Source organism: Crocodylus siamensis, chromosome 5 (genome assembly GCF_052110815.1).
Source record: "Crocodylus siamensis isolate JL-2025a chromosome 5, ASM5211081v1, whole genome shotgun sequence".
Lineage (NCBI taxonomy): Eukaryota > Metazoa > Chordata > Crocodylia > Crocodylidae > Crocodylus > Crocodylus siamensis.
In genome coordinates, this window is record NC_143399.1 from 78,265,400 (window position 1) to 78,290,797 (window position 25,398).

General features: G+C 43.4%; 1 protein-coding gene across 2 annotated transcripts in view; it reads left to right on the top strand.

Annotated features, from left to right (window-relative positions):
* Positions 1–25,398, top strand: part of COL15A1 (collagen type XV alpha 1 chain) — a 285,296-nt gene that overhangs the window by 230,092 nt on the left and 29,806 nt on the right. For both annotated transcript variants that reach the window (XM_090049302.1, XM_090049301.1), the window contains exons 28-36: positions 901–954; positions 1,037–1,093; positions 3,691–3,759; positions 6,054–6,095; positions 9,011–9,056; positions 14,505–14,594; positions 19,260–19,309; positions 22,221–22,331; positions 24,120–24,264. In XM_090049302.1, the coding sequence (XP_089905428.1) occupies positions 901–954; positions 1,037–1,093; positions 3,691–3,759; positions 6,054–6,095; positions 9,011–9,056; positions 14,505–14,594; positions 19,260–19,309; positions 22,221–22,331; positions 24,120–24,264 (664 nt within the window). The remainder of the gene's footprint in view (positions 1–900; positions 955–1,036; positions 1,094–3,690; positions 3,760–6,053; positions 6,096–9,010; positions 9,057–14,504; positions 14,595–19,259; positions 19,310–22,220; positions 22,332–24,119; positions 24,265–25,398) is intronic.

The following is a 25,398-nucleotide window of genomic DNA, read 5'->3' on the forward strand; positions in this document are numbered from 1 at the left end:
TGTTTTCTTCCCTTCATTCATTTATTTCTTTTTTTTCCCCAACTGTCCCACTTTCACGTCATAACTCATTTATCTCATTTATTATTTCTACTGCATTTTCATAACTTTAGTTTCTATTACCCTTTTATTATCCTGCTATACTGTTAATCATTTTCCCGTCTGTTTTAAACTCCACTTTTCTGATTAATGATGAACAATAGAGTGGAAATATCAGTCTTCCTTATTATTTACCATTAGATGCCTTTCAAGCTCTGCAGTAACAAAGTTTTGTCAATTTCTGTGCCACTCAATATGCCATTGTCAGTTAAAACAGACTGTCCAAATTATGGGCAGCTGGGTAGTGGCTAATCTCTTTCTCTCATAACATAAAAATTCATTAAACATTATAGTGCAGGTGATTAAACTGATTATTCAAATGACATATTTAAGTGAAATTAAGATTTCTCATAATTAAGCTTGCAATTCCATGGAATGTATTTTTGTGTGATGTTTTGCCTAGTAGGTATTTAGAAAAATATTGTATAGGTATAATTTTCTGATTCTGTAAAGCAGTGATTCTCAACCAGGCTGTACTAGGGAGACTGTAATAAAGGTTAGAAAGTCCCTGGAGGAAGCCAGATTATAACCTACAATATGGCTCCATGTGCCTGTGTGTCTCACACCACATGGTGTCAGAAATGGGCCTGATCCCTCTCTCTAGGGGGGAAAAAAAGGAAAAAAGAGAGAGAGAAAGGGAAGCCCCCAAAGTTTTCTGTTGGCAAGCATTTATTTTACACATAAATATGCCATCTGTATTCTTTCCATATAATCAAAGCATAAGTCACTGTCATGTTCCATATAAGAATTATTCAATTTTGCTCTTTTTCTTAGCAGCTCACAATATCTTTCTTTTCTATTCAGGGACCAATAGGACCTTTGGGACCCAAAGGAGAACTTGGTTTTCCAGGACGACCTGTATGTATTAGAGTTTCCCAGATGACATAAGAAAAAACAACTTATTCTTGTGCAGATATGAAAATCCTTTCATCCATTTCAGGGCCGCCCAGGATTGAATGGTCTGAAAGGTGTGAAAGGTGAAAAAGGCGAAACATATGTAAGTTCTGCAGAATTGCTACAATACAGCTCACTGTAAACACAAATGTAGTTAAACTCCCGTAAGGAGGCTGATGGATAGGAATATGTTCAAGAAATAAAAGCAGCCTTAGAGTATCTAGAAATGGTGACATGGCTATTCTATTTTATCTACTAAATAATAACTGTTCACAGCCAAATTATTTAGCCTTACATCCAGATGAGTAATACATACTAGGGGGAATAATCTTACTGACCTTAAGGAATACTCACATATGTGTTATTCATTGTGTGGCTTGATTAGGTCTGGGGCAATGCAAACACTTCCCATCTGGTATAGTACATAGTGCATAAAGACACAAGTAGTCAGTGCAGTCTGCATTTCAGGTAGTGTCTATTGTATGACTGCAATGCAGCGTAGAGAAATGTGACCTGGCTTTACACTAATTGCCATGGATACTGGTAGCACTCTAGTAATTACAACAACAGAGCGAAGTTAAGCTGCCAAGAAGCTACAAGTCAGTGACAGCTTGTAAACATTTCAATTGTCTATTGTAAATGTAAATATTGTTTATTGTAAATTTTTGTTTTCTAAATGTCTAAATATGTAGGCCTAACTATAGTACTAAAAACTAATGGTATATATGTAATAAGTGTTTGCAGGATTGGATCCTGTGATAAGATTTGCATGCCTACATATATCCTATGACTGTTGAATGAAGAATATCAACTAAAGTCCATTTTGGGGACCAGAAGTTGTGCCTGCATGTCCTGTTTTTTTGCAGTATTGCTGTTTAACCATCTTGTAAACACACATTTGACTGTGAAACCCTACCCAGAGTCCCAGCTATGTTAGCAGCTGGACTCTTTCTTTAAAATGACTACAGATTCCTCTAGTACAAGAAAGAGTTTATGGGGCAATGTTCATATCACAGAGATGGTATCTTAGCTCTTCACACTGTTAGTGGGTGCATCTATATGTGATGTTAACTGCGCAGTAGCCTAATAACACTGCGCAGTAGGGTGCTGGGCAAAACCTATGCTAATACGCTACTGCGCTGTAATATTAAGCTACTGCATAGTTAGTATCTGTAAAAACCCGTGCTCTGGTGCGACTGCACAGTAGCACCAGTTACTGCACATTAATTTAGTACTTGGTTATGCAAGTACTAAAATTAATGTGCAGTAATTATGGCACATTAATGAATGTGTAGAGGTGCCCAGTGAGTTCTGTTACTCTCTTTACTGTATTTCAGTTGACAACATTTAAATTATTTCTATTGCCTTGAAAATATTGAAAACAAAGTGAAATCCTTTGTAGCAAATACAGATGATGATACTACTTTACTTATCAAAAAAGGTTGGGAGATTACTTGAAATATCCTGGCAAGAAGAAAATTTCAGGTACTAAAAGGCAGAGAGAGACATTACTACAGAAAATGGCTGGAGGCTGGAGCCAAATAAATTAAAATTTGAAATTAGGCACAAGTATCTGTGTGAAAGGAAAATTAGTCACTGGAACAAGTAACTACAGAACATCTTTAAATCAAGACTGGATGCCTTTCTGGATTATATGCTTTTGCTTTAGCCAAACACAAACACAAGTAATTGGCCTCAGTGCAGTGATAAATGAGTGAAATTTAATGGCATGTGCCTTTAAAGAAGAGGAAGTCATACTAAACTCAGCAACTTCTGAATTCAGCCATTTTTTTAGGCAAGATGATTTTAATACCAAAACACACCTCTTCTAAATAACTTAGCAATTTTTTATTCTAATAAGCCAATGTAGCTAAAGTAACTGCTGCTCAGTTTGGTGGAAAATAAATCAGGCTTTGCAATGGACAGACTAATCTCTGCCCACTCCCCTTCCTCCTACAGTCACCTTCTGGACTTCACCACCCAGCTCAGTCTACATTATCCTTTATGCCTAAACCTACAGGAAAGAAAAGAGAAGTGCAGTAATATCAGATAGATAAGGGTGATGGTCCATGAGGACCAATTCCAGTGTCCAGGACACCCCATGGATGTAGTTATAAGTGTTATATGCCTAACTGCGTTCTGCTAGGTCACCATGGCATAAATCCAGAATAAGCTCACTGAAGTCAATGCAGTTGAATCTGGCCCATTTGTACATTATAGTACAGCATAGTTTGCTTTCTTAGTTGTTCTGGATCTCACTCCTTCAGGCTGTGAGGTTTTTACATATATCCTGGATTAAAATATGCACTGGTTTAAATGCCATTTGTACAGTAAAGTTTGTAATTGTGAGTCTTAGAAGTTTGAATAATCAATCCAAAAAAGAGGGGGGGAAGGGGGTGTTAAGAATAAAGGTTTTCCTTATACCTAGCAGGGAGGAAAATGGATTTTTATTTTTTTTCCTGAAAGCGAATGTTTTAGCTGCCCATGAAATATTAATGGTCAATTTTTGCAATCCTTATTTCCTTTTTATAGGTATAACTTGTTCATGCAAACAAATGTTTTGCCTAATTTTAGACCAGTTAGCAGAAATTTCCATGTTTATATTGAACCCTCTGAATACTTTGCCCTTCTTTTTCTCTGTCAGCTGTCCCTGCTGTTCAAAAGGTTGTATATAATGATCTTTTCCCTTTCTCTTCTCAGGGTCATCCTGGCTTACCTGGACCTCCAGGGCCTCCTGGGCCACCAGGACGTATAGCATACATCAAAGGAGTAAGTATCACTGTGGTCTATTAGTCCGTGTGGCTATACCAAAGCTACAGAAATGATTTGCAAGCTGAAACCTTGACAATTATTTTAGACTAGTGACTTTCAATTCGGGTGCCATAACACCCTAGGATGCCACAATGTCCTTTTAAGGGTGTCATAGAGTGCCATTCAATAGTAGCACTGTTGCACATCATGCATAAATACTTGTATACCTAAGATAAACCCAAACAGGAATCCATGGTGTCAAAAACATTCTGACCTATTGTGGTCTTCCTGAGTTCATTGTAACAGAAGAATTGCTCTAGTATTTTTCTGTAACCAAAAATGAGTGAAAGCTAAGAAGTGGCATTTTCTAAGAAGTGCTTTGCATCTAAAAAGGTTGAAAACCACTTGTAACAGGGGCTGCTATCCCTGGTACTAAAAGTGAGGGAGGCTAGCTGCAAAGCAGTGAGTCTTTCACCAAGAGAGACAGGAAGCCAACGGTTGGGAGCAAACAGGCAGGCCAGAGCAATAAGCCTGCTAATCAGGGAAAAAGAGAAAGCTCCTGAACTTGGCCCTGAATACTGGAGGTGACCAGAACAGGGAAGAGGAGGAGATACAGAAACCTAACCGGGGCCAGAGGCTCAGACTTGCCCTAATTGAAGATGGAAGGAGCTGCTGAATATGTCCTAGAAAGTTTGAATTGGTTATGTCTTGACTGGAGATTTGAGATGGTTGGGAATCCACAGGCAGGGTGTCTAAGAGATACTCCACCCTGGTGGATGTAAGCTAAATGGTTTAGGGGCTGTAGCTGAAAAAGAGAGAGAGTCCTGCAAGGGTCTAGGACCTGGTGGACTGCACAGGCATAAGTCAAGACAGGGCCAGGGGCCAAGGAGGGTCTGAAGCCCAGAAAAAACCCTGCAAGGGCTGGGGACCCAGTAAGTTGCATGGACAGAAGCTTAGATAGGTCAAGGGGCCCAGTGAATGGAAAGAGACCTACCAGTGTCTGGTACTTGGTGGGCTCTGTGAGAAGAAGCTGAGACAGGGCTAGGGGTCCAGTGAATGAATAGAAGGTATTGGAGCCCAGAAAAGAGCATTGCAAGTTCAAGGACATGGTGAGCTATGTGGGCAGAGGCTGAAACAAGGCTAGGGACCCAGCAAATAGGGAGAAAACTGCTAGAACCAGGGCTCTGTTGGATAGAGTGGACTGAAGCTGAGTGGACAAATGGGAGTCCCGCAGGCTGGTGCACAGATGGGACTGGGAGTCATGGGGAAGTTTTGTTGAGGAAGATCTGTAAAGTATGGAGGAGGCTGGAAGGCACAGTTACTTCCCCTACAGCAAATAGGGCTTGTGAAGTCAAGATGAGGGCCAGTTGGGCCATGATTGGTCCTAGTGGGGCATAAGTGGTGCCTTCAAGGCATAGTGTGTGGGTTTGGGACTCATGACACTGAGACAGAGCTGGCAGGCTTGGGGCAAGGAGAATGAGACAGGGCCAGGGGCCCCAGAGCTGAGAGAAAGGACAAAGGAGTAACACTTTGCTCAGGCAGGATTGGGGCCAAGACATGGCTGCCCAGGGATGACCAAGGCAGAGTAAAGCACCCAAGGCTTACTTGGGTCTCTGAGGGCAGCCTCCCATATGTCTTATTTAGACATTACGACATGGCAGGTGAGCCCAGGAGGGTGTTCTGAAAGATTAGTTGGGCAGGACAGGGTTGTAGTGCCCACTAGAGGGTGCCATGGCCATCCTAGGGAGGTGGATCCTAGCATATCACTGTTTTAGATAACATGGAGCCAGATGCTGTTCCACCTATTGGGCATCGAATACGTGCCTAAGTAGGATTCTATTCCATCTGGCACAAGTCCTTGAAAATCCATGAATGTATCGTCTGACCCTTAAGGGTGGGTCACAAAAATTGGTAACTGGGAGGAAGATCCATCCAATTTATGTATTAACTGTTTTTCATGGATATGAACAGAGTGTAATGGGATTGTGACTTAAGCCTGCTGCTGGCCAAATAAATGGAGTAGAATCTGGACCTTGGTTCTGCCAGCATGTTTTCAGCTTGTGTGTACAGGGCAGCAACTTTGAACTGAGCTGTTGAAACCTACTCTGATTGAAGAGATTAGCTCCATCCAAAAAAGTTGAACCTACTGGTTGAACCATATCAGCTGAGAGTTCCCAATGTCTGAGCTGGAAAACAAATTAAGATTGCTGTGCTGTGGTCTCACTTGGGCACCTGATATTATGCCTCTTTGCTGTATTAGTATTGTCTTTATTTACTGAATTCATTCCTTCCCCCACCCCCATTTTGAATAGACAGTTTTCCCAGTTTCTCCCAGACCACACTGCAAAATGCCTGTAAGTCGCATACAGAAACTGCATGGTGCATTGATATACTTAAATGCATGGCCGTAAAACATTCTGTCAGGCTTTTCCTCTCTTCCGTCTCTACTTGTGCCTTGCTATATGCTTCAGTAATGTCATGTGTCAAACATTCACTTTCAAGCAGGACCAGACTTTCAAGATAACAGATAGTGATTTTGCAAATGCTTATTTACTTAATATTGAACCACTTACACAATGTTTAACAGATGAAAAAATAGTATTGTAACCTTTTGGCTTAAAACTCTTTGGCGTTGTCCTGTTGCTCAGGGTTTTTTTAAAACACTTGAGACTTCTTTTCATAGATTTCATAGAGTTCATAGAGCATATGTAGATGAAACAGGGGCCCTACATTGAAACAGTGGGTTTTTAAAAACAACGCTTCAGTTTAGGGCAATGTAAACCCCTGTGTTGTGTACATTCATGTCTTACCTGCCTCTTCGGTAGTGGGGAGGGGAGGGTAAGCTGCTGGCTGGCAGAGCGGTGCCTGGACTGCAGGGGGAGACTGGTGCTTCCCTCTGCAGCAGTGGCGGCTGCTCCCCAGGCAGCACCCACCCACAGGCGCCCAGTTTGGGCAGTCCTGGGGGCACTGCAGCCACGGAGGGAAACACTGGATCCCTGTGCAGCTCGTGCAGGCAGGCAGACTCCAGGAGAGGCAAAAAAAAGATCAGGTTTGCCACTTTTTTTTTTTTCCTTTGGCAAAGCCTGCCTTCCCAGGCTGCTGCCAGGCTGCCTGCATGGGCTGCCTTCACAGCCCCTGAGCCGCATGGAGCCTGATGCTTCACTCTGTGGTTGTAGGGCAGCAAACTAAGACTCCTCAGAGGTGTTTTAGTTTGCTGCACCCCAAAGTCATTTAAGGCACATTATGCCACCGAATGTGCTACAGCGGCTGGAATTAATGTGCAATACACTGCTGATATGTGCAAACACCAACACCATTAAAGCAGTACCAAAGCATTTAACCCACTTTAAAGTGTTGTACACACGTGCCCCTCATTTTGTCTACACATGCCCATAGATTTTTAGGGTCAGAAGGGACCTTAGTAAATCAAGTCTGACCTCCTGCCCTGGGCTGGAAAGAGAGCTGGGGTCAGATGACCCCAGCCAGGTGCTTGTCCAGTCTCCTCTTAAAGACCTCCAAGGTAGGGGGGAGCACCACCTGCCTTGGAAGCCCATTCCAGATTCTGGTGATCCTTACCATGAAGAAGTTCTTCCTGATGTCTAATCTAAATCTGCTGTCTGTCAGTTTGTGGCCATTGTTTCTATTAAGGGGTGCCCTGATAAACAGAGCATCTCCTGTTCCTTACTGTCCCCCCCCCGATGAATTTGTAGATGGCCACTAGATCCCCTCTCAGCCTTCTCTTGTGGAGGCTGAAGAGATCCAGGTCCCTTATTATTATGAGAATTGTCCTTGGAAAAAGCATTTCTTTGGTACCTAATAATAAGAATGTGTATTGCTATTTTTATGATTATTTCTTATACTGCTTTAAAAATCTCTCTATTATCAGTGGTCTAATCTGTTTGAATGTTGTGGTACAAAACACACATCAACCAAAAATACTTTGTGGATTGGTTAGCTTCATTTTGTGAGTTCCAAGGCATTGAATCTCTGTACAACTATCAAAATGATAGATCCACTTCAGATAACAAAAATAGGTCATTTTCCATAAAGGTTAAAATGAATAACTCTACGAATATAGTCATCCACTAATGACTGTAAAGGCAAAAGAAATTTCAACTTTTTCATGCATCTTACTACATTAGATAGCTTTGTCCCACATCTGTGAAGACCTTTGTAAAGCTGTCCCTATATGATATAAAATATTCATTGTACATTTAATCGTAGTTCTAAAGAACTAGGGACCAAATCCTGTGTTCCTCATATGAATAGAACTACTTATGTTCATTGGCAATGTGTAGGGGGTGCACATGCACACCCTGAGATTGGCTGTGCACCCCTTGGAAGTGCCAGCAGTGAAACTGGAAGTGCCGGCAGAAGTGCACTTCCAGTTTTGCTGCTAGTTCAGCAATTGGCTGCTAGGGGAACCCTCCCCCCCCCCCAGTCGACAATCGGCCGCTGGGGGACCTCCTCCCCCCCATCGGCAATCTGTGCTCCCCCAAACTCGGGAGGCGCCCATGCTGATGTTAATAGACCAGATTTGGTAAATAAAGACCACTAAGAGCAAGTAATTCAGGATTAGATCTTTTCACATAGCAGCTTATATAACAGTATGGTACAATGTATATTAATTGTAATAATTATCAGTCTTTAATGGTTTCCCTGTCTCTGAGCACCACGCCAACATTTTGTAACTTTACAAAGTCCTTAGGAGGTAGGTCTTTCAGTCCCTATTTTACAGGCAATCAATAAATTAGATGGAATGTCCAAGGCTATGGAAAAAAAATAACACCAGAATCGTAAGTAGAAGTAAATAAAACATGTATGCATGTGGAGTAGTAGATAAACTTCCAGTGATAGTTTGGATGAAAAGCACTGAAAACATAATCTGTTATCTTACAATCAAAAAGCAAATTCTGTTTGCAAATATGCTGATGTTAATCCAAAATCATTCTTTTGGCTTGAACTGACTTACCCTGCATTCACATTTGGGCAGCTGAGAGCAAGCTTGGCTTGACTGGCAAGAATGCATGTTTTTTACATCCTACTGAGAATATATTGCATGTTGAAATATGCAGAGTAGTGAAAAACTTCTTCACTGGTAAGTATTTAGATACTGACAAGCTAACTAATACTGCATATGGTATTACTATAATATATATTGTGGTGGCACACAAAAGACCTGTACAGGTTGGAACATGGTCACTCTCTAAACTCTGTTAATGTTAATGTGTAGAGATAATATTCTGAATATATTTATCTGTGTTTGCAGGTGAGCACTGTTTACCCTGGAGACCAGAGCAGTCTTGACATTCATGGTGAACATTTCATTTTTGTAACATAATGTATTGGTTTGAATGAGACTCTTGTTTTCATAACCAAAGGGCCTTGTCATCACTGAGAAATAATCTGGTGGTCTCAGTTCTGTTCCTAGTAATTGAGTGGCCACATCCCAAAAGATACTGACATTGTGAGGACAAATGTTGTCAGTCCCAGCTTGGAGGATAAAGAGCAAAAGAACCACATGATTATTTGTTCACTCTGAAACTCCAGTTTCTCTTACTCAAGGCTGAAGCACATAGCTATGGCAGCATGAGACAAGCCCACAGCTCCCCTGTCTTAGTTTGGGTGTTGTGTTGAAATGAGCTGTAAACAAGTATGAAGTATGCAGTTCCCCTGTGGGTACTATTTTGCTCAGGCAGGATATCTCCATAGTAAATTCTAAGACAAGCCTAAAATAATGCCCAGGAAAGGAAAGATGGATCTGATTTGATTTCTAATTCAGCCAGCTCAGAAATGTGGTCCCATGGTTCACACAGCTGACTTTGAAAGTATTGAATGGGTATGGTTACCAACCCTCCCAGATGGGCCAGGAGTCTCCCAGAATAGGCATTGATCTCCTGGTGACTGTTGAAAACAATCCAGGAGACTGATACTGTGAACAGTACAATTAATGACTAGAGGTGTACCAATACATCAGGAAAGTTGACAGTATTAGCCACATCATTCAAAAAACGCTGATTGCTGATACTGTCATTGATAAATGCCATGTACAGCTGCAGCGCAGAACACAGGAGCCAGGAGCACAGCCCGGCAGCATGGAGAGCAGCCAGTTTCGGCTGGTAAATCTGTTATGAGGGAAGGGGCATGAAGTGGGGCAGATCGAGGTGCCAGCAGTGAGGTAGGGAATGGGGCTGGGGCAGGGACAGGCACTGCACAGTGGGGCGAGGCACAGATGAAGGCACTGCACACACCCTGGGAGGGCATGAGGGGCATGTTGAGAGGTTGAAAGGGGACCTTGTGGCCGCGTACATATTCATAAGTGGGGAGCAACACAAAGTAGGAAATGATCTGTTTACTAGGGCACCCCCTGGAATAACAAGGAATAATGGCCATAAGCTATTGGAGAGTAGGTTTAGACTGGACATTAGAAAAAAGTTCTTCACAGTCAGGGTTGCCAGGATCTGGAATGGGCTTCCAAGGGAGGTGGTGCTCACCCCATCCTTGGGGGTGTTCAAGAGGAGGCTGGTCAGGCACCTGGCTGGGATTACATGATCTCAGGTTTGGTGACCCTTTTCTTGCCTGCCAGGGGCAGGGGGATCAGACTAGATAGCCCACTGAGGTCCCTTCCGGCTTTAGAATCTATGAATCTACATGCCCCAGAACTATACACAGGGCAAGGGCAGGCTGTTGCTGCAGGCTGGAGCCAGGCGTGGCACCAGGCTCTTCCAAACCGGAGAGTTGGGCTGGGGCTGTGCTTGGGATGGGTGGCGACAGCAAATTTTGGTGTGGCTCCAGACCCCCCCTGGCCCCCCTCCCAGCGCTGCTGCCTCCCACCCCAAGCATAGCCTGGCTCAGTCCCCACCAGGAAGAGCTCAGTGCCACCCCAGCTCCAGCCCACAGCAGCAGCCCATAAACAGATCCAGGGGCACATGGACCCCATGCCCTCCCGGGGAGCGCATAGTAGTGGGAGCCGCCTCCTTTCCACTTCACATGAGCTGCTCATGTCTCCATCCCACACCCTGCCCACCCTGGCTGAGCAGCTGCTGCTCCTGCCCCTGCCCCAGCCCCACTCCCCCACTTACAATGGGGGCCTTGATCTGCCTCCCTCCCATAACCTTTCCCTTCCCCCCTCACTCCTTCCCCCACAACAGACTTACCAGCTGGATGCTGCTCTCCAAGCTGCCTGGCTGCATATCAGCAATCAGATCGGTATCAGCCAATATGGCTCATTAAAAATTAGCCATTGGTATCGACCCAAAAAATCTCCATTGGTGCAGTCCTATTAATGACATTACATCATGTTGGAGAAAAAAATCTCCCAGGATAGCTTCAGTCAGAGTTGGCAACCCTAGGAATGGGCCCAACTGCCTGACTCAAGTCAATTCCTGTCTGTTGTTAGAACTCCACTCTCCTGCATTGGGATACAGTATCACAGGCAGAAGCAACCCCTGCTTAGAGCAGGAAACATTGCAGGCTTCCTCAGAGGGGAAGGAGAAGGAGCAGCCCCACAACACTCCTTTTTCTTGAAAAGGAGAGAGAATATGAGCCTTTCTGGAGAAAGAAAGGAAATGCTGTCCCCTCCTTTGCTTGTTAGGAGGATGAAATGCAACCTGCTGAAGAGAAGGTAATTTCTGAGGCATAGAAAGAGAAGAATTAGGGGAGAGAACTAGAAAGAAGACAAAAGATCAGTGAAAGAAAAAGTGGGGAGAGATGTGAGACTGACAAGAACGAATGGAACATGTCTTATGGTCTTTGAGAAAAATCCTTACGGAGGCAACATAAAGCATGAAAACTGTAATGAGTACTGAAGCCAGGGACTTCCTTTTCTTCTCTTGTCAAAAAGGATATTGGGGACAATAGAGGAACCAGAGTTATTGAACCTGTGGAATTCAGGGATGCACAGGAAACTCTTTGCCAGCCTCCTGCCCCTTGTTCTTAAGCCCTTTCCCAGGGTATTCCTGGCCCCTGGGAGCCAAAGCTATGGAGGAGGCTTCTACTTGGAAGTCTACTATTGAAATGTCCATGGGTCTGTAAACCCCACCCCTTCTGTCATTACTTCCAAATCTAAGGAGAGCCCCACATCCTTTCCCTTAGTTCTGGGAATTTTTTTCTTGCCACGCCTCTCCTCCTCCTTTAAAAAGAGAGGATACAACCCAAGTATCATGCAGAACGGAAGTGAGCCAAATTCCTCATTCAAACCTGAAGCTTCTAATAAAGGTTTTTAGACAGTCCCTCAGACACATTCATGTTTGATATAGAAAAGTTTGCACTAAATTTGTTAATTACTTCTGTGTAGGGCACTGGCCCTATCACTGATTTCAGTGCTTCTCTGGAAATTGATTCTTGTGTCCCCTTTGCCAACTGTAGTAACAGCGGTGCTTTGGAACACTTGGTGTTGCCATCTATCACATTTTTAACTTGAGTCTTACAGATATTTGTTATTTAACATAAAGCTCCAGCTCCTGCAATCTGATAATTACACGAGAAACTGAGCTTTCACTATTAAAAAAAAAAATCTAGCCCTTGTATTTCCAGAGGAATGTTTGAACTTGAGTAACTCAGAGAACAAGAGCATAACACCTCGTGTTTTTAAAAATAATTTAAAAAAATTCAACGAAACTAGGAACAACTAGATTGAACAACTACATGGTTTGGGATTGGCAATAGTGAACACCTCAGTGAAGCACCTACCTAGAATAATGGCCGTTTAAGAGCTGCAACAGGAGGAGCATGACAGTTGTGCTGTTAACTCTCACTTCATTTTCCTGTCCAGAGCTTCCTGGACAGATTTCTTAGCTCCTTGTTTCTCTTAGGTCTGCTGATGTAAACCATCTTTGGCTACTCACCAGGTACCCTCACCTTGATTGCAAAAGGACCTGCAGTGTTTGCCCCAGAGGACTCTAATTAGCCCCTTCACTCCATTGTCCCTCCCCGCCCCCCGGGAATTACAAGAGTGGATGTTAATGTACTGAATAATTAAGCAAAATGGTCCCTCCCGTGAGTTACTATGAGCTGTTATAAGGACCCTTTAGTTTCTTGGTGTATTCTTTCATTCAAGGAGGAGTTTAAGAGTGATGAGCCAGCCTCCTACAATTTAGACAAAACTTTGTGTATATTAAGAGCTATCTTTCCTTTTTCTCTAATTATGATAGCCTGTGGCCAAGCAATAAGAGCCAGTTCCAAAGCAGATGTAGGTGCCTACAGTATCTACAGCCTCCTGACTTGACCCCAGAGTGGGGTCCAGACCTTTTTTGAATTGCTGAAATTTCTCTGTTCACTGTATGGGGAGAGTTATACACCTTAGAAAGGCAAGCCAAAAACTGAGTACGCTGAGCCAGGAGCTGCCTAGAATCAGCCAACAGGAAACACTGAACACAAGGATGTGTCTAAACTTCCAACCATCTCAGAAGCTTCAGTGCTTGAGTCAGGGTTACCAGGGAGATACTCCTGTCCATTTGTGACCAGGAACCTAAAACGCGTTCCTGAACATAGATGCCCACCAATATTTTTTCAAAAGATCAGGCAGCACTGCTGGTAATGTCTGTCTTGTATACAATGACTTAGTAGTTAGAAAACTCATCTAAGTAGTGGGACAGCTGGTTCAGTTTCCTGCTCATCCTAAAGATAGTTCAGACAAATACATCTCAGCACCCAGATGAGTGCCCTAGACACTAGACTGAGCTATCTGGATTGGGGAGCATACATGTTGCATGGACCAGGAGTCTCATCTCCCAAATTCCCTAAGCACTGGACCATGGAGCTGGCCTCCTTCTTGCCTGCTTTCTCTCTGGTTCCATTGATTTTGCATGCTTTACTGTATAATGTCACAACTCAAACAGGAAAGAGTAGAGGGGTCCCTGCCTGTAGCCTAGTGCCAAGGGCTCTCTCCTGAAAGGTGGGAGATGTGTTTTGAAGCTCCGCAGGATGAAAACATCATAGGAAACCAAGTTGTCTACCTCCTGAGCTTTCTAACCATTAGGCTATTACATAACAAGCAAGTGTATATCACTACTGTAATTAAAATGAAAGTAGCTCTGTTGCTGTTTCTGTTGCTAAGTTCAGTGCATCAGGTCTGCTCTGAGCACATCTATTGGATCAGGTTCCTAAAGGGACATAAGCACCACTCCACCTTTGTTTCTGCAAGAGTGTTCCTAGGCTTTGTCCTGGTATTGCACTGATGAACTTCACCGCCAACTCCCACAACTTTGCTTCACATTGGGCAGCCTCTGTCCTTGCCCCTGTTCAGTCATTTATTCCAACATAACGTGCCTGTAATGTACTACCAAATTAAAGCAGTGTTATTTTACTTGAACTTTGCAAAGAAGCAAGACATTGGGGAATTATATCTGAAAGATCCAGTTACTTGGGAGTTCATTTCACCTGCAAGTACCAGTTATGTAGAATAAGGTGCCATTTTTGCCTAGAAGTATAGCAGAGGAATGCCCACGTGACACTGGACGTGGGGAACAAATGCAAAAGGAAGAAAATTCAAAGTTATTTGGCTGCAGTTCTGCACCAGGCCAACTCACCAGGTAGAATAATTTTGCTAAAAACATGAATATGGCTCCAGAACATTGTCTGCTTTGGTTGACAGCTGAAATGCCTTATTGCAGAGCAACAAACAATAGTTTTGTTGACCTCCACAGCCATCAGTATCCTTGTTTATTGCTTGCTGATTAGCAATTAGTGATAGAGCCTGCAGATAACAACTCTGTCTGATCCTGCTCCTTCTACATTTTATTTGTTTGCACTATTTTTGCTAGGTTTTAAAGGAGAGAGAAACTCCTGGGGACTGAATGGCCCTACCGGCTTAAAGGGTGAAAAAGGAGACCAAGGCTCCCCTGGTCCACCAGGTACAGTGAATCAGCTCCTAAAGCTCCTTTGGGAGGTGGTTATGTTAAACCATTTAAATATCCAATGCACTTTAAATGCCACTTATTTCCTGTATTAGGATAGTTGTCTAACTTGCCCAGTCTTCATTAAGGTCTGATTCAGCAAGCTACATACATATGTGCCTAGCCTTAAGTCCTGGTATATTTCACACCTGCTTAAAGTTGGACATGTAATTACCATATTTACCCAAATCCAAGATGACTTGGAATTTAGGATGACCCTGTAATTATTCAATTAATGAAAAATCATATGTTTATTTTAATTTTGCGTGCAAAGCAAAGCAGCAGCTGGCGGGCTGGCAGCCTGTTCCATGCCCCTTGTCTCCCCGCTTGTCACCTGTCCCTCTCCCAGCGCTTTCCCTCTCCTGCCACTTGTCCCCCTCTGGTATCTGCCTGCCTGCTGCTTAGCTTTTCAGCTGTTCTGACTCTGTTTTCACTGGGAACACAGAGCCACCTGACCAGGCCAGGCAGTAGCTCCAGCCTCCAGTCTGGGTTGGGATGTAGGTTGGGACCAGAGCCAGAGCTGCAGCAGCTCTCCCTGCCACTCCACTTACCCCTTCTCCATGCTCCCTCTGCTCCAAGTGCCCCCTCCCTATGTACCCCTCACTCTCCATTTCCCTTCCCCTGTGCCCTTTTCCCAAATATCCTACCCACACTCTTCCCACTGTCCTTTCACCTATGCTCCCCCATCATGCACCCCTTTTTCCATGCCCTCCACACTTTGTGTCTCTTCCCCATACTCCCCCAGCACTACATGCCCTTTTGCCTATGCTCCCCCCTGTACTGTGCCCCCCTTTGCTGCACCACTTGTTCACCCTGTGCTCCCCTCACTCTATGATCCCCCACCCTTTTCCCCCATGATCCCACCCTGCACCACATGCCCCCTTCCTGTGCCCAGCCCCCCCACATCATGTGCCCTCTTCCCGTGTGGTCCCCTTGCTCCCTGCCCCCCTACCTGATGCATGAGGCTCCCTGCCCCTGTTCAGAGCTGTAGCAGCTGCTTCTCTGGCCCATATTCAAATCTAAGATGAGGGTTTTTTCCCTTATGATGAAGTTGGGGGGTGGCAGCTTATCCTAGATTCAAATAAATACAGTAGTTTCCTTGTTGGGCTAAGGAAAAAATCAACTGGCTTTTTGACATCATAAGAATCATTCTCTGTGTAGAATGATCACCCTGGGAATTTGCAGTCTTTATGAATATATACAATATGTAAATCATTGTTTAGAAATATTTACCTTGTTGCAGCCTTTCAGAGAATTTAAGACACCAACTCCCTGCTAACAGATGGTGTCTCACTGTTAACCTCTTTCAGCCAGGAGGAATGAAATCTAGTTCTATGCATTTTGTAATAAATAAATATAGCATTCTGAATTCAGTGCTGCCACTTCTTTACTTTTTCTTTTTTTCTGATGCAACTAAAAACATGTAACCTGGAAATATAACAGGAGCCAACCAATCATTGAGGATTTAAGAGCAGATCCCAATAGTGTAGCGAAGAGAGGGTGACTGGGGCATAAAAAAATAGATGCTGCTGCACTGTGGGTCTAGCTGTTGCAGCTGCCACCAGCAGCCAAGCAACCAGTGCTGGCCCATGCACCAGATCCTGTTTCCAGACGTACTGTAATGACACAAGCTGGCACCTAGGGCAGCAGCCACTCAAGGCAGCTTCTGATTGACACAACACCATGAAGTTGCAACTACAGTTGTGCAGCTGCAACAACAGCTGTTTCTTTCCACACTTTCAAGTAGATGCAGGGGGTTACTGCCTCAGTTGCCCCACTGAAGTTATGCCATTGCCTGTTCCATCTATCAGGCTCCTAAGTGGACTTAACTGCTTTAGTGAAATTCATTTGAACCCCTCTCAAGTTCCCAAAAAACCACTGTAGCCCTACAACAGGTGTGCTCAGGGAGGGCATTGCACTCAAGAAGCAAGAAATTATTCCTGCATCTACCTTTGTAACATGCTCTAAAATAAATTCACAAAAATGCAACAAAGAAGGAGAAAGGAACCCACCTCCAAGATGTGCAATTTCTTCAGAACTCGGTATAGGATGGAACAGGATTTGCTTGGGCAGTTAAGTCTACTTTAGGTGCCTGAAAGGTAGAATGGGACTTGGGCCTTAGTTTTTGCAGCAGGAGCTGATGTACATAGTGAATATGGATGCATTTAAGTTCATTACATTCTGTGAAAAAGGCAGATGTTGTGTTTCACTGTTTTGTGGAAGTTTGAATCCCCACATCTTAGGAAAAGATCAGAAAACTGGCAATGCTACATGCATAGATGTTAGAAATACTGAAATATAAAAAGAGTAGTGTAACATTAATAAAATACTAGCCAATTGCCTGTCATGAATGATGGGGTGTTTATGAGAGCATTTACATAACCCCCTCCCCCACTCACCCTTTGGGGCCGGCCATGTAAACAGTCCCTCTGCTGCTGCTGCCACCTCCTCCGGCATCTGGCGCCATGGCTCTCTTCCCCCCCCTGCCCACCTCCACCTCGTCCCCTGGAGCAGTGCAGTTTCCCGCCACCTCCCTGCCCCCCACCCGCCTGTCTCCGCTTCCGCCTCCTCCCGTGGAGCAGTGCAATTTCCCACTATCTCCCTGCCCCCACCCACCTACCTCTGCTTCTGCCTCCTCCCACGGAGCAGCAGGGCTTCCCCCAACCTGAGGAGGTGGCTTCCTCCCCAACACCTACATCCCTGCCTGAGAAGGCGGAGCCTGTGCAGCCAATCGCCTCCAGCCCTCTTGGTGGCACATGCGCAGCTACCCAAAAGCGTTGTGGACGGACAGACAGACATACTAAGCCCTTTATTATATTAGAATGCTCAGGCATTGTATTTATAATCTTTGTCTCCATTTCAGTTCTTTCTGATCTTTACTCCAAAGCTCTAGTTTTATGACTTGAGAGAGCTCTTGGGTTGTTATCTTCCAGAGGATGTCTGTTCACAATAAACCTTCTTTTCTTGTTCCTATTAATTTTTATGCTGATCAAAATGAGAATCAAAAAGTGTTGTGGGAGAAGCCACCCAGACATCAATAAACTTAAAAAAAAACCCTGCTGGAGTTGGGTTTTCAAATAAAAAATTAGAGGGGAGGGATTGTTTTATGCTGATTTATCTCCCATGTGCACACTGCTGCTTACATCCAAACATGTAATTTAATTCAGTATCTTGCAAGTGTAATGAGTGACAACCTTGGGCCTATCCTGGATGATTTTAGATGCTGCCTAAAGAGATGAACTGGAACTGTAATAAAAGAAATAACACCATCATGCTCAAATTATTGTTCTTCTCTACTGTGAAGGCAGATTTAATCCTTGTTCCTATAAAAGCTAAGGTCCATTTAATTGGTCTGCCCACAGAATTTGATTAACGCAGTTGGGTTTAGAACTTTGCTGAGGGAAAATGCTAAACAGCTGGTGCCTGTTCTAGTGTTACCCTAATAAAACATCACCATTTGTCAGCAGCAAAAAACTGTTGTATTTTTGCTTTTGACCATCAATCCAGCTATTGAAGTGTCTTCTCTGTCACAATGCATTTGTCTTCTGTACAGCATACACCCTTTCTTCCAAAATCAGCCCCTGAAATTGGGGTAGGTGTAGCAAGTAAGGAAGCTGATTTTCTGCCTGGAATAGAAGCTCCCTGCTTTGATTCCTTCTCCATAGTGTAACAGCTGTGGCATTACTATTCAGGCAGCTGAGGGAGTAGGTTGATTTTAATGGCTCGGTGTTCTTTACTCCATAGGTCTTAACAATCATCTCTCCTTTTTAATTGTTTTGCTATTCTACTAATGAAGCTTACCTTTCTTATGATGATAGCATGTCTGGAGGGGATAAATCCAGTATCTATATAACATGGTTCTGGATGTGCCAGGAAAATATCCCAGTGAATATATCACTCCCTGAGATTCTGGATGTGCCAGGAAAAAAATCTGCCTTGGGCTGAATCGAAAGGTCACTGAAGTCAGACTTTGGAAGTCACTACTTTGGTGTGGTGCTAACAGAAAACATTAGGCCTTCCTTGCTAGACAAAATGGTTCCAGCTTCTCTTAAATAAATAGTTATTAGGCCTTTGCTCAAGAGACAGCTAGATAACCAGTTCTGCTGCCTTCCTTTAAAGATAGTGTCACATGCCGTATTAGGATCTGAGCAAACACATTCATGCAGTTTCATTGAACTGAATATTGTAAACTGTTAAGCCTTCTTTAGCTGGTTTCTTAATATACCTCGGGGTTTCTACATATATGCTGGACACAAGTGCATCTTACTATTATTAATGTCATTTAAAAGTTCTTCACCAACTGGGCACAAGAGAGTGGTTTGGTTGTTTGGTGCCCTCTGTGCTGTCTCGATAGTTTCCACTTACTCACCACCACCAGAGCATGGACGCAATCCCACTGGCACAATCAGTTATACTGGTACAAGGAAATAACTATGTTGGCTTTTGCTACAGTAAAATGCAGAGGAAAAATGTTTGTTACATGAAAAAGGTCAACGTGATTATAGAAAATTGTATTCCTTTAAACTCCTAAAAGAACAGTGCTTATAATGATGTTCTTTTAGTGCTCCTAAAATGGAAATTATAGGTAATACTCATACTAAAATCATGTACTTAATTTTTCAGGTCCTTCTATACCTTCATCACATTTCAGCCACTTTGTTAACAGCATAAAGGTAATTATTCCCACTTGCATTTGACTTCTGCTCAGTTTTTTAACCCTAAATGTTATCATTTTTTAAACATAAGATGAATTATTAATAGGAAAATAGATTTTCATAGTTTTCATAGATTTTTAGGGTTGGAAGGGACCTCAGCAGATTATCGAGTCCACACCCCTGCCCTGGGCAGGAAAGAGTGCTGGGGTCAAATGACCCCAACTAGGTGCTTGTCTAATCTTCTCTTAAATACTTCCAAGGTAGGGGAGAACACTAGCTCCCTTGGAAGCCCATCCCAGATTTTGGCAACCCTCACCGTAAAGTAATTTTTCCTAATGTTTAATCTAAATCTGCTCTCTGTCAGTTTATGGCCTTTGTTCCTAGTAACCCCAAGGGGCACCCTGGTAAACAGAGTATCCCCTGTTCCTTGCTCCACCCCCTCCCCCCTGATGAATTTGTAGAAGACCACAAGATGTCTTCTCAGCCTTCTTTTGTGGAGGCTGAACATCCACAATTTTGGAATATCCAAAATACAGATTTATACCAGTAATTACAAAATGATATGTTATATAATTATTCAGATTACTTTGTAGTAAAAAGTTATTTTCATTATTGTAGAATTTTCCAAATAGAAGCATAAATTGTATATCAGGAGTATACAAGAATGATCATTCAGTAGGGTTTAGAAATTAGATGTTTTCTTTTCACTGACTTTCTTAATTTGAGCTGTTCTTTGTTATTTTCTTCATGAAATTAACTAGCATAAGTTAAGTCCTCTACATTTCCCAAAATCTTTCATATCACTAGAAGAGTAAGAGAACATTTGTATAGACAAAGGCTGCTAAAGCAGGTTTAGCTTCAGTTAATACATAAAAAAATAATGTATTTGTAATCCTGTTCATCCTGTTTTCAGACCTGATACAATAAATAAGTAAAATTACTGAGAGGCACCTGTTCTTTCCTCACTTACTTGTTTCCCAGAATAGCCTATTAAGTAACCTATATACATTTGGTATCTCCCTATTGCCAGTATTCACCTATTCCCCAAATATGGATTACTTTAAGTAATGGAATTAAAGACTAATGGAACATTAAGATGCTTTTATTTTGCTGTAACTGAAATAGAACTGTTATCAGTCTTATATTAGCATAAGATCTATGTTATGTTATCAGAATATTACATCATAGTGTCACTAGAAGAAATCATAGCATATAATAGTATATTACCAATCCCCCTGAAGAAACGTTATCAAGTTGAGGACTTTGTTCAGCTTTGTTTCTACTCATGTAAATCAATGTTTATTTCTATGGCATAATGCATAGTGTGCATATACTGGAAGATGGATATGATGTGCCTAATTTGATTTAACACAGGGGTGTTAAACTCACCTCCTGCCCCAGACTGGGTCCAGACAGCAAGGTTCTTTGTGGACTGGATCTAGCCCAAGGCACAGGATGGATCTGGTGGTCCATCCAGTGCTTGTGGCAGGTGTGGCTCCAGCTCCCACCATGTGCTGTATGCTGCATACCCTATGCCAGAGCTGGAGCTGCTGCTCCAAACATGTTTCATGCCAGTGTGGTAGACTGACTCCAACACAGAGCACACAGAGGTGATAGTTCTGGCTTTAGGTCACACATAGGGCCCATGGAGGTGACAATTTCAGCTCTAGGTCCTTCTTGAAGCACACGAAGGCAACATGGACATGCAGCAGTGGTGGCAGCACAGTTAGTGGCTGTGGACTTGGGTCATGGTGGCAGTAGGCAAATCAACCCAGCCATAGGACAACAAGGGCTATGTCAGCCCTGGCTTGCCCTCCTGCCGCAAATACTCGTGTCCACCAGGCACCCAAGGTCCCCAGATTTCTGTAGCAAGACACTCATGTCAGCCATGGCTCCCAACTTCTGGTGACTGCTGGTAGTCCAGTGGGCCAGATACACTACTCCACAAGCTGGATCTGGCCCACAGGCCATATTTGACATCTATGATCCAAATATGGTGATGGTTTTGCATTAGTCCCCTCACATGACGAAGTGCCACACAACACACATAACAGTTCTGTTTACTAGAAAACAAAAGGGAGAAATCCCTCAATTGCATATGCTGTTTGTGCCTAGTTCTACCTCCTTTATGTTGCCTTCAGTCTCGGCACCACACAGTTCTTGCTTCTGCTGCCTTCTCCATTCTGACTTGTATCCCAGCAAGAACAGGTGGAAAAGACCAAAAGGATGGAAGAGAAAGCAACACCCCAACATAATGCCAGAAATATTGTGATACTTCCTGTCGATGGGGTTCTTAGTCTGTGGGAAAATAATGACTTTATATTTCAAGGTTCCTTCTTCCATCCTGTCATTCCTTTTGGCAACCAGAGGATAGACATCTAAGTAGGATGAGAGAAGAAGAGAAATCCAAGAGATGGTCATATGTATGTTTCTTCTTCTCCTGTCCTGTCTTCTTCTCTTGCTTCCCCCCACATCCCATGTACTATAATCCTTACTTTTCTATATGCCTTTAAAAATCTACTCCACCTGGCAAAACTTTTCTTTCGCTTTTTTCAGAGAATAAGTAAAAGTGGGTAGAAAATCCCACCTCTCATTACTGACACTGTTTTGCCTCCAGATTCCAAGTTGATAAATTTGCAATGCCATGTGGATTTTTGTTTTGTAAGATAGCAGAAACAGAAGTAAGATAAAGACAGTATCTCCTCATAATTTTCTCTTCTGTATGTTAGAGAAATCTTGCCCTTGTATCCTGAGGGGGGAAAATGTAGGTTTTCATTCTATGTCATGGAAGAAGGGAGTGATACCAAGAAACAGATTTTAAACTCATATTATGCTGTACTAAGTTGAAACCTATAGTGTAACTTTACAAGATCATTGTACAATTTCAGTCTGAATTCAGCTCAATGTTTTCATATATTTCTCTTCTTAGGGCGAGAAAGGAGACAGTGGAGAGCCTGGCTTAAAAGGAGAAAAGGGGGAGCCAAGTGGAGGGTTCTTTATGACAGGGCCTCCTGGGCCCCCAGGAAGACCTGGACTTGTTGTAAGTGATATGGTCCCTCACTCAGCAACACAATTTGTAGTCATTGTCTTGTTGCTTAGTGACTCACTGGAAAAAAGGTGGCCAGGTAGTTAATTCATGGTATTTCCATTCCAGTAATTCAGAAAAATGAATGGAAAGCTAAATTTGTGGCAGCCTGAACAATTCCAATAAAAGTCAGCTACTATCTAATCTCTGCCTAGTTTTTTTTTTATCTTGTGTTAATCACCATACCATCTGCTCTAGACTCAGCTCTGCTGATCCTTGATAAACTAGCTAAGCCCCAGGTGGACAGCAACTAGCTTCAATACCTGGCAACTAGCTTTAACATGGGGTTGTCTGAGTTCCATGAGGGTAAAGTACATCAGACAGGAAGGAAATTTTGTGGCAAGTGGGAAGGAGTGTGAGGCAAGGACATTTCCTGCAATGAGTCTTATTTGGCCCCACTTCCTACTACTAGAAACCAGTCTTCACCACCTCCAGTAAACAAGGGCCAGGCATTTCTAGTGTATGACCTGGAGATGTTCTTATATATGCAGTCGAGTCTGATGGGATATGCTACCTTGCATAGGGAGTACCAGCCTCTACCATTTCAAGATGCTGTGTTCTGGCACTCATGGATTGGCAGCCATAGAGAAATGAAGCTTTCTGTTAAGAGGGAGGTGGCAGGACCAGGGACATGGAAGACAGCTGGGTGGTGGTTGTGATGAGAGAGGTTATCAGAACAACTTATATGTTGTGCTACAATATATATTTAAGTCCCGATTCTATTTCACCTATTGGGCATCTAATTGGACTTTGGCCCCTAAGTATGATCCTATTCCACCCTGCTCAAGTCCCTGAAGATTAGTTAATGCAAAAGCCAGACTGTTCCTCCCTGTCTTTTATGACTCAGTCTTAAGGGGCAGATGATTGTGTGTTGCAAAACCAATTGAAGGAATGGATTTTCAGGACTTCAACAGGGTGGAGAAGAATCCCACTTTGGTGCCTAAGTCCACTTAAATGCCTAATAGGTGAAATAGGATATGGTCTATGTGAGGTTCAGCTATGAATGCAAGGTTAAGATGTACAGTGATATTGTACAGCCTAATCAGCCTTGCCTCTCAGCAGAGCTAAGTAGCTTGCTTGTAGCACTGCACTAAGGCAGATAGGCTAACTGGAACTGGGAGGGGTATAGACTACGCCTACTTCCAGTGATTTTTGTAGAGTCTGATGCTATCTCCTAGGTTTTGCTTCCAAAAAGCCAATCGCTTTATCAGACTTACATGTCAATATGTAAAGACCTACATTTAGATTTCTGGTTTTGAAACTTGTCCCTGGAGACCATGGTGCACGTGTTGCTCACTCAGGGCCTGGACATGTGACTTACTAATGCTGAAGTAACGCACATAATTTATGCACCAGTCTGAGCAACATCAGTGTCCAGAGCAGACGACCAGCTCTTCTGGGTAGCTGCCACAGTAGGTGCTAGTACAGTATTTAGCCAGTAAGCGGGGTGGAGTAGGCAAGAATAGCCTGGTGAGATTTAGCAAACAGCTACCCCAGAATACATAATACCAACATTGGTGTCACTTTCCCCCACATATGATAGTTTTACCCATGATTTTTCCCCAGATAGTTCTGCACTGGATGCTATATAGTTAGCTAAATGCAGGGCTGTGTGTCATGCCTCTATCCCTTATTCAGACCAATGCAAGGGCATGCTGGGTTGGTGTTAAGCTTTTGTGTGTCCAGGCAGTTTCACCCACTTAATTTCTACATAAAAAATAAAAATATTTTCTGTCTTGACAGGGACCAAAGGGGGACTCCGTTGTGGGGCCCAGAGGGCCCACAGGATTACCTGGCCTGCCTGGGTCTCCAGGGTATGGAAAAGTTGGCCCTCCTGGCCCACCAGGCCCTCCTGGGCCCCCAGGACCTCCAGCAATATATGGCTCAGGTGAGAGGGTCTGAATGTACATGCTTGCAGGCTCCCTGCACCTTGCCTCTACTCCTCAGACCTCCAGGTTTGAGTCAGGCTGCTTCCTTATCCACTGCACTGTCTGGATTTAAGTTGTTGGGGAAGTTAGGACTGAGAGCACATTTCCACTAACTAGTGCCACAGCAGCTTGTGACAGCCAAGAGGAGTAATTGCAAAGGAGGGTCCTGCTAAGCCCAGTTCTGGTGCAGGCTCAGAAAGCACCATAGAAAACAAGCATGCTTAGTTGAGATGGAATGTGTGGAGAATTTCACCAGATTGCTACTGAGCATGTGGAAATGGCAATGTTAGTAGGCTTCATGTTGTCAAAATGGGGGGATTTTCATGGAAGCAGCAAAAGGTATCTCTCTAATATAAAGGCAATGCCCCTTTCAATATCTGCTTTTAAGCACAGAAGTACTACAGAGTCTCAACAAAACAGCCATAAGAATGTTTCAACCGCATTGATTTTTGTAGTTGCTTTTTATGCTTTGGTCAATTTTGTAGTTACTGGATTAGCAAGGGGAGGAAATATAACTCATCTGTTCAAATGAGAGGGAGGAGCTTTGTAAACCAGCTGAGCCCACAACTGGCTTCAGTACCTCTCAGTTTGTATCCAAAGTACTTTCTCAGGGGCTCTTATTTCTCAAACCCTGGGAAAACTTAGCTGTAAATCAGGTGTCACAGTGCATGACCTCTCTAGTCTTCCTGAGTGCATCTTTCCAGGTGAGAGGCCTCTCGCCTGTCCCGTGTTGGAATTATGTGGTGCTTCCACTCCCAGACTAGGCCTCACAGCTTGAGACCCTGTGTACCATTGGGATTACTCAACAAGCCTGACTGGGTTGGAGCCTGTGATTCTCTTCCCTCTTAGAGCCAGGAGCTGTCTGAGAGTACAGTCAGCCAAGCAAGCCATTCAAGAACAAAATATTAAGTAATCACAAAAGAAGAAACAGAGAAAAACAAGAGCAAAGGTATTGTTAACACCACTGGCAGGCTACCAGGATGTCTGTGGGCATGTCTGTTCCATAAACTGCTGTATCAGGAAATACATCCTCAAGCACACCATGCTGCTCTGCACAGACTGGCTCCTGCATCAGAAGCAGTATAGCCACATTT